The sequence below is a fragment of the Engraulis encrasicolus genome, chromosome 6, assembly GCF_034702125.1.
Source record: "Engraulis encrasicolus isolate BLACKSEA-1 chromosome 6, IST_EnEncr_1.0, whole genome shotgun sequence".
NCBI classification, from domain to species: Eukaryota; Metazoa; Chordata; class Actinopteri; order Clupeiformes; family Engraulidae; genus Engraulis; species Engraulis encrasicolus.
Window position 1 is genome coordinate 14,010,299 of NC_085862.1, and position 10,000 is coordinate 14,020,298.

General features: G+C 45.9%; 1 protein-coding gene across 2 annotated transcripts in view; it reads left to right on the top strand.

Moving 5' to 3' along the window:
• The window catches only part of adamts10 (ADAM metallopeptidase with thrombospondin type 1 motif, 10), a 104,856-nt gene that overhangs the window by 54,391 nt on the left and 40,465 nt on the right, over positions 1-10,000 (top strand). For both annotated transcript variants that reach the window (XM_063200709.1, XM_063200710.1), the window contains exons 13-16: positions 193-300; positions 1,797-1,942; positions 4,177-4,240; positions 5,798-5,900. In XM_063200709.1, coding sequence (XP_063056779.1) covers positions 193-300; positions 1,797-1,942; positions 4,177-4,240; positions 5,798-5,900 — 421 coding nt within the window. The remainder of the gene's footprint in view (positions 1-192; positions 301-1,796; positions 1,943-4,176; positions 4,241-5,797; positions 5,901-10,000) is intronic.

The following is a 10,000-nucleotide window of genomic DNA, read 5'->3' on the forward strand; positions in this document are numbered from 1 at the left end:
AGATTCAAGTCAAGTCCAACTTCATTTCCAATTGGTATGGCATTGACATTTACAAATTGTGTGTGTGTGTTCGTGTGCGTGTGTGTGTGTGTGTGTGTGTGTGTGTGTGTGTGTATGTGTGTGTGTGTATATGCGTGCACTTGTGTGTGTGTGTGTGTGCATCTGTGTGCATCTGTGTGCATCTGTGTGCAGGAGGTGTGCAGTGAGCTGTGGTGTATGAGCAAGAGCAACCGCTGCATCACCAGCAGCATCCCGGCAGCAGAGGGCACCATCTGCCAAACCAACACCATCGACAAGGGGGTAAGAACCAATACCATACTGTACACCAACACCATCGACAAGGGGGTAAGAACCAATACCATACTGTACACCAACACCATCGACAAGGGGGTAAGAACCAACACCATGCAGGAGTTATAAACCAATACCATCTGCCAAACCAACACCATCGACAAGGGGGTAAGAACCAATACCATACGGTACACCAACACCATCGACAAGGGGGTAAGAACCAACACCATGCAGGAGTTATAAACCAAAACCATCTGCCAAACCAACACCATCGACAAAGGGGGTAAGAACCAACACCTCACTATAGACAACGGGGTAAGAGCCAACACCATACAGGAGTTATAAACCAACACCATACAGAGAGGAGCTATAACCCAATACAGTACCATACATAGAGGAGTTATAACCCAACACCATACAGAGAGGAGTTATAACCCAATACAGTACCATACAGAGAAGAGCTGTAACCCAACACCATACAGAGAAGAGCTACAGTAAACCCAACACCATACAGAGAGGAGCTATACACCAGTCCAGCAGTATAGAGAACGGGGTAAGAACCAATACCATACAGTCAGGAGCTATAACCCTATATCATCAGCCAAACCAACACCCAGACAACGGGGTAAGATAGCAATATACATTTACACCAGCGCCATAGACCGAAGGATGAGATATCAGTAGCATATGTCCAAAAACTAGATCTCGAGAACTGACAGTTAGAACCCAGTACAGTACAGTACAGAGAAAACACTTTTCATGAAGCTCATGCATTGTTGCAGGAGAGAGCCGAGCGTGGACATTTCACAGCATGCACTGTATGTATTTCAGTCTGTGCTAGGGTGTGTGTGTGTGTGTGTGTGTGTGTGTGTGTGTGTGTGTGTGTGTGTGTGTGTGTGTGTGTGTGTGTGTGTGCGCGCGCGCTGTGGCCGAGGCTTTCAGTGGTGCCATAACCATGGTATGCGTATTTGTGTGCACACTCTGATGTCTGGGATGGTGATTGTGGTCTGTGCTTTTTGGTGCCAGAAGTGTGTGTGTGTGTGTGTGTGTGTGTGTGTGTGTGTGTGTGTGTGTGTGTGTGTGTGTGTGTGTGTGTGTGTGTGCGTGTGCGTGTGTGTGTGCGTGTGTGTGTGCGTGTGTGTGCGTGTGTGTGTGTGCGTGTGTCCGCGCTATAACCAGCTATGTACTTTCAGTGTTCCTATAAGTCTGTGTGTGTGCATGTTTTTTGTGTGGATGCTTGTGTGTGTGTGTGTGTGTGTGTGTGTGTGTGTGTGTGTGTGTGTGTGTGTGTGTGTGTGTGTGTGTGTGTGTGTGTGTGTGTGTGTGTGTGTGTGTGTGTGTGTGTGTGTGTGTGTGTGTGTGTTGTATGCATGCCTGTGTGCGGATGCGTGTGTGTGTGTGTGTGTGTGTGTGTGTGTGTGTGTGTGTGTGTGTGTGTGTGTGTGTGTGTGTGTGTGTGTGTGTGTGTGTGTGTGTGTGTGTGTGTGTGTGTGTGTGTTTCTCAGTGGTGCTACAAGCGCGTGTGTGTGGCGTATGGGACGCGGCCCGAGGGCATCGATGGTGGCTGGGGCCCCTGGTCGCCGTGGGAGGAGTGCAGCCGCACCTGTGGGGGCGGAGTCTCGTCTTCACTACGACACTGTGACAGCCCCAGGTGGGTGGGGCACTCAGCTCTATTAAGATTATTATTATTAAATATAATTATAATTAAATAATTATTACATTAATTAAATTATTATTAATTCAATTATTATAAGCTAGAAATGCACTCAGTGCAGACCTCCGTCATGGAATCTGTTTGACAGAACATTTGACTATGTTACACCCTATTTTATTTTATGTTTTACTGCCTTTTTTGTGGAGTTACAAACTCAGTCATGTGTGGTACCGGTATGGATTTCTGCAGGCGACTTCAGTTCCAAAACAGGCTTCCGAACGATTACGCCTTAGCTCTGACATCGTCCAAACCGAAATAAATAAATAATTAATTAAATAAAATCATGCTACTCTGCCATTCATTTGAATGAGACACCGCCGGTCGCCGGCATGGAAAATACGCTCGAGTTCTATTTTGCAAATGCCCATGACGCTTGACTACCGCTGGTTGGTGTGTAAGGACAGATATGTTTCAATGTATTTTCACAGACGCCGGTAAAAAATGCGGCCGTTCCGCGACGCTTTACCGCCCTGGTGTGTAATACCCCTTACACCCTCATTTTATTTTTTGTTTTACTGCCTTCTTACAAACTCAGTCATGTGTGGTACAGGTATGGATTTCTACAGGCGACTTATCAGTTCCAAAACAGGCTTCCGAACGATTATGCCTTAGCTCTGACATTGTCCAAAACCGAAATAAAGGAGTGTTTTGGGGTGCGGTGGTTTATAACCAAGAGGGTGGCACTCAGATGTCAGATGGCTTCGAATCCTAATGATAAGTTGCATATTTCGATCCCTGTTTAGAGCTCAGTGTGGCCGTCATGCGGACGAAGAGGAAGTCATTTATGGCTTTTTATAGCGGAAACAATCCGGCAGAACAAATATAGAGCTTGTAAAATCAAAAAGCGTGGCTGTGGCATGAAGGGTTTTTTTTTTTTTTGCTCCTTCGCTGCTGCAACCGAATGAACCCTGTGCACTCCTTGCAGCTGCTAGCTATCAGACATAACATTATGGGCTGGCTGTGCAGCTTTTCTGGCCAGCAAAATGTAAGATGATTGTAGCCTGGCTGTCGCTGCTCCACACTCGTAGATGGAGCTCGGCCTGGTAGCCCTCCCTTATAGGCTGGAAACACTGTATTCAGAGGCATAGGCTGGAAACACTGTATTCAGAGGCATAGGCTGGAAACACTGTATTCAGAGGCATAGGCTGGAAACACTGTATTCTGAGACCTAGGCTGGAAACACTGTATTCAGAGGCCTAGGCTGGAAACACTGTATTCAGAGGCATAGGCTGGAAACACTGTATTCAGAGGCATAGGCTGGAAACACTGTATTCTGAGACCTAGGCTGGAAACACTGTATTCTGAGGCATAGGCTGGAAACACTGTATTCAGGGGCTTATGGCTCATTCTATGGCCTCCGCCTCAGGAAAGTGCAATAGAATGGGTACTAAACTTGGGGTTCCGAAACACAAACTCTGAGCACTTCGGTGTACTCCGAGTTCGTTTAATATTAGCTTTTTGAGACATTTTGTATTGTCCCCAGCTGTTGCAATAGAACACATTTACAACGGTTGTCGGGAGAACAACCTCGGGTCTACCGTCAGCCGAGTTTCAAAAGAATGAGTCAATAGGCTGGAAACATTGTATTCTGAGCCGCAGGCATCTTTTAAATCCCTCTGTATACTACTGGACAGACCACTGCTGCCACTAACTAACTAAGGCCACAGAGTCCACTGAGGAACGTATAGAGTTTCACAATTAGAATCAGAACACTACGGAACACTGAACCTACTAGAATCAGAACACTACTGAACACTGAACCAGAGATTCTTTAAGTATCTCTCTACTCTCTCTGACTGAACCTATCAAATCAGAACACCTACTAAATCAGAACAGCTACTAAATCAGAACACCTACATAATCAGAACTCCTAAAGAAAAGGGCAAGCATATTCTCTAGGCCTGTGAGGCAGTGTCCCACCGTACATAATAATATAAGACAATAATGGTAATAGTGTAATATTCATAGATTTATTGTTGATTTTGTTTAGCTTATGTTTGGTTTATTTTTGTTTTATGTTATTCAGTTTATTTTAGTTGTGCTTTACTTTTCCTGCCAACCTGCCACAGCCCCCTCCTAGCACCTCCTTGCACGCCCCCCCCCACCCCCACCCCCCTGTCTGATGTCTGGTCTCTGGTGTATGGTCTCTGATGTCTGGTCTCTGGCTGCAGGCCCACGGTTGGAGGGAAGTACTGTCTGGGCGAGAGGAAACGCTTCAGGTCCTGCAATATCGATGTGAGTCCATGGCTTTATAATTTAAAAAAAAATCATGCCTTTATAGGGCAAGTCTTGTCTTGTCCATGTTGTGCCAATGAAAAAAAGAAGACAAGGTTCCGTTTTATGTTATTGACAATTAACAGTCCATACAGTATGTCTTGAGTCTAAAGCCCGATTCGGACGGCACTTTTATTATCTATGGACCCCCGGTAATTCGGAATAATTACGGAGAATGTCTCAGTTCTTAGTCCTGTGCGAATGTGCCATGTCCGCGATTTGTGAGGTAAATATTCCGCCGCGAATTACCTACTGTATTTCGGCGAAACACAGACATCCTGGGGTAATTTCACACAGGCGCGCCGTCTGCACCCCCTTGTAATGTCTGTGATTTGAGTAAATAACATACGTTTATTTATCCCATCCGAATGCGCCCCGAAAAATCACGGAGGTCCTGTGGTAATTGCGAATTAATAATTTAAGGTAATATTTATCCCGTGCGAATCGGGCTTAAGGGTGAATCTCATTTCATTGTCCTGCCCCATCCCCTATCCCTTCCGTAGCGGTTGTCTGTCGGACAACTTTGCTCACATACACTACGTGCTAACGTCAAATGTGTTCACAACTATAGCTACAGACAAAGGGGTTGCGGCGGTAGCTAGAACTTTAGAACTATGACCCAGCACGCACCGATGATAATCGAATGGCATGACCGTTGGCCGAACCCCTTGGTCGGCTAGGGGGGCCCCTCACCTTACTTGATACCAAGGGGGTACGGGTACGAGCATTCTAGCCCTTTCCCTTCCTGATTTTGACAATTGAAACACCACTATGTCTCGCATTTACGCGCAAATCAAGGACTAGAACAAGGGGCATGATGAAGAAATGAGACGCACCCTGAGTCTAAGTGCTATCTTCACAAGTGCTAAATGTATTGTCCAGTCTCAAACAAAGCACATTCCACAGTGTTCACAGACACTTGTGTTGTTCCCCAAATTAAAGTTTTGACGTGAAGGTCAAATTCTCAAAAACAACGAAAAATGGAAACGAAAAAATGGAAAAGAGATGCTAGGCTACCAGCTATGATTCGGTTTCCATCGTTCACATCTAGGAGCTGTTCAAAATAATCGATTCATTCACGAATGACACAACACCAAGGCTGACTAACATGTTCAGTATAAAAGCTACAATATTGTGCTTTGAGAGCTAGCTCAGGGTTCTGCACTAAGGGGTTTAGGAGTAAACCAGGTTAAGTGAAGAGGTAAATCATCTAATAGAAGAGCCTGGAGTCCTCATTTTCTTAGGGCTCTTTACCTCTTAACTTAACCTGGTTTACTCCTCAGCCAACTTCTTAGCAAATGCCCCTGGCATTGGCCTGAGCATTGGCACAGAGGGTTGTTGTTGAGAGAGTCTGTTTAAGCGTGTGTTTGTGTGTGTGTGTGTGTGTGTGTGTGTGTGTGTGTGTGTGTGTGTGTGTGTGTGTGTGTGTGTGTGTGTGTGTGTGTGTGTGTGTGTGTGTGTGTGTGTGTGTGCGCGCGTGTGTGTGTGTGCCCGTGTGTGTGTGTGTTGACTTTGCAGGAGTGCCCGGCGGGCTCGCAGGATTTCCGGGAGATTCAGTGTTCGGATTTCGACAGCGTTCCTTTCAGGGGAAAGTTCTACACCTGGAAACCCTACAGAGGAGGTGGGGCTGCAAACAAGAAAACACACACACACACACACAGGGGCGCGCACACACACACAGGGGCGTGCGCAGACACACACACACACACACACACACACACACACACACACAGGGGCGCGCACACACACACACAGGGGCGCGCACACATACACACACACAGGGACGCGCATACACACACACACACAGGGGCGCGCACACACACACACAGGGGCGCGCACACACACACACAGGGGTGCGCACACACACACAGGGGCGCACACACACACACACACACACACACACAGGGGCGCACACACACACACACACACACACACACAGGGGCACACACACACACAAACACGCGCACACACACACACACACATACATGGGCGCACACACACACACACACACACACACACACATACACAGACACACACACACAGACACATGCACGCATTCACGCACACACACACACACACACACACACACACACACACACACACACACACACACACACACACACACACACACACACACACACGTATGACAATAGTTACTGGTGGCGCAGTGTTATTGGCACTCCCATTGACTTATGAAGAGTGGATTTAGTCAGCACACAGTTGGCCACAGTTGGGTCACATATAACCCAAGGATGGGCCACATATAACCCAAGGATGGGCCACATATAACCCAAGGTTGGGCCACATATTACCCAAGGCTGGGCCACATATTACCCAAGGTTGGGTCATTCAGCTGCCTGCTGTCTTACTGAGAGGAGACATTTTATTTGTCCATTTTATTTGTCCAAATTGATCGAGGATATGGGTTGTACATTACAGTCAATAGCAATGTTTAGAGTTGAAATTAAATCCATTTAAGATAACATTTGGTCCCACTCAAATATTGTGTGCATCTTACCCTATGGTCAAGACAGTATCACATTGTCTGAGTAATTTTTTTCTCAAGGTGTTCCCAAAATGTGATGTGATGTAATGTTTGCACATGTTCGGTCTGGAGTGTTGTTAAGATGTTTGCCCATGTGCAGCTCAGTCTTACACCGCATTCCACATTATTATGCAAATGACATTTTTCGCTGTTTCCCCAAATAATCAATACAAATGACAGTCGTCATAATTTTCAAGTCATCAGCCATTAGAGTACAATTTGAAAGTTTTTGGATGAACCTTCCAATGATAACGGTATTTTTTTAAATAATAAAAAACTTTAAATGCTCTGTTCCACATTATTACGCAAAATAGTTTTGTAGTGTTGTAATCCAAATTTCTTTCTTTTTTTCCCATTTACCTCAAAACAGTTGGAATTTGGTACCTTCTAAATTACATTTCAATGTTCAATACTTGGTGATAAGCTCTTTGTCTTAGTAACTGGAATGCTGCGATTAACATTGAAGTCAATGGTAGGGCATTGCATGGGAGTTATGGAAGCCCAGATATCCTTGATGCTTTGCTCTCAGCTGTTTTTGTTTGTTTGGTCTGGTGACCCACACTTCACTCTTCAATATACCCGTAGATTTCCATGCCACGTTTAGGTGCTTTTGAGGTGATGACATTCTAACGCACCAGACATAAAACCCCATTGAAAATGAATGGGATGCTATGTCTGGTGAGTTAGAATGTCATCACCTCCAAAGCACCTACACGTGGCATGGAAATCTACGGGTATATTGAAGAGTGAAGTGTGGGTCACCAGACCAAACAAACAAAAACAGCTGAGAGCAAAGCATCAAGGATATCTAGGCTTCCATAACTCCCATGCAATGCCCTGCCATTGACTTCAATGTTAAACGCAGCATTCCAGTTACAGCTTATGACCAAGTTTTGAACATCGAAATGTAATTTAGAAGGTACCAAATGCCAACTGTTTTGATGTAAATGGGAAAAAAAGAAAGAAATTTGTATTACAACACTACAAAACTGTTTTGCGTAATAATTTGGAACAGAGCATTTTGGGCATTTTAAGTTTTTTGTTATTTAAAAAAATACCGTTATCATTGGAAGGTTCATTCAAAAACTTTTGAATTGTACTCTAATGGCCGATTACTTGAAAATGATGACGACTCTCATTTCTATTGATTATTTAGGAAAACGGCAAAAAATGTCATTTGCGTAATAATGTGAAATGCGGTGTAGTGTGTTGCCATGGTGTTTGCACATGTGCAGTAGGCTACTGTCGTGAGGTGTACCCCACAGAATGTTTGCCTCTCAGTAGCCTGCTGGGAAGATCAGAGGGTGGCACTCAGCCAGTGCATCCTCTGCAGTAAACACTTTGACACATGTGACACTTTCGCACATGTGACTGACTCTGACTAGAGGTCAATGTGTCAACCGGCCCTCACCCCAGAACTGCCTACGGTTAAATATTCATCAGATCTCATTTTACTTAGCTGGAGGAGAGGAGTGAGAGGAGGTAGAAGAGGAGGAGAGGAGTGTAACAGAGGCTAACTAGCAGAGTTGGCGTGGAACGTTGGTAAACCTCCCTCAGATAGCCTCATACAGTCTCTGTGCTGTTGGGCAGAGAGACTAGTCTCTTGGCCTAGCGGTATCGTACTGTGTCTCCCATTGCCGGACCGATGTAGTTGACGAGGTCGCACGTTCAATCCCAGAGGGGGGTGAACAGGTGCAAGATGACCTCCGTCACAGTGGTGCCGTTTGACCCGGATTGGGAGTGAGGTTGAAGGGGGAGAGTGTAACTGAGGCTAACTAGCAGAGTTGGCGTGAGAAAGAGAAAGAGGAGGAGGAAGATGAGGAGGAGGAAGATGAGAGGAGGAGGGGAGGTAGAAGAGGAGAGGAGGAGCAGGAGGAGGATAAAGATGAGGAGGAGGAGGAGGAGGAGGAGGGAGATTGAGAGGATGAGAAGGGGAAGGAGGAGGAGGATGAAGAGGAGACACCTATGTGATCATATGACCTCAGATGGGAGGAGAAGAGAGAGAGAGGAGAACAAGAGAGAGAGGGCAGGAGAGGAGAGAGGGGAGGAGAGAGGGGAGGGAAACTCACACCTGTGTGCTCATAACATGTGACATCAGAGGGAGCCCCCTGTAGAGGCCAGCCTGCATCTGGACAACACATTTAGGAGGAGAAGTGGGAAGCAGAGACAACACGTTTAGGAGGAGAAGAGAGAGGAGAGGGGGAAGCAGAGAGACAACATGTTTAGAAGGAGAGAGGGGAGCAGAGAGACAACACCTTTAGAAGGAGAAGAGAGGGATAGAGAGGGGAACAGAGAGACAACACGTTTAGAAGAAGAGAGGGGAGCAGAGAGACAACACCGTTAGAAGGAAAGGAGAGGGGGAGCAGACAACACATTTAGGAGGAGAGGAGAGGGGGGAGCAGAGAGACAGCACTTTTAGAAGGAGAGAGGGATGCAGGGATGTAGAGAGAAGAAGAGAGGGATAGAGGAAAGGAAAAAAGACGAAAAAACACAAGAGAGAATACATGTTCCTGTCTCTCTGTCTGCCTGACTGTCTGTCTGTCTGCAGCCTGTCTGTTGTCAGTCTGTGTCCCATATGGTGAGTGAGTGTGTGTGTCTGTGTGTGTGTGTGTGTGTGTGTGTGTGTGTAAATATGGAGATTATTGGATGACCCAGAACTGATATTGTTGCTGTCACTGTTTGCTGTTATCTCAGTTAAGTTGACTTAAGGGGACATCCCCCCCCCCCATTCCATGTGGTGGCTCAAACACCTGGGGTGCCACTGGCCCTGACAAGACAAAGGGGCACTTTGGGGTGGGGGGTTGCCATATATAAGCTCACCTTAGAAATTCCTCTGGGAGTCTCATCAAACCTCTGAATGGGGCTCCAACCTCTGTCTTTCTCTCTCTCTCTCCCTCTCTCTTTCTTTCTCTCTCTCTGTCTATCTACCTTGGGTAAACTGTATTTGATTTCACTGTATCCTATGTAACCTACAGTAGCGTTGAGTTAAATGTAATGTTACCTTGCAGTTGATAATTAAATTGTCATATAACTTTCATTCATTTGCATCTCCGCATCTGTATCATGCCATTTACCTTTCCTGTGTCTTAAGTTAAGTTAACACTGCTTCTGTTTCAAATGCCCACTCCTTTCCGTCGTTGGTTAGGAATAAAGTGGAGGGAAAAGTTATTTTATAC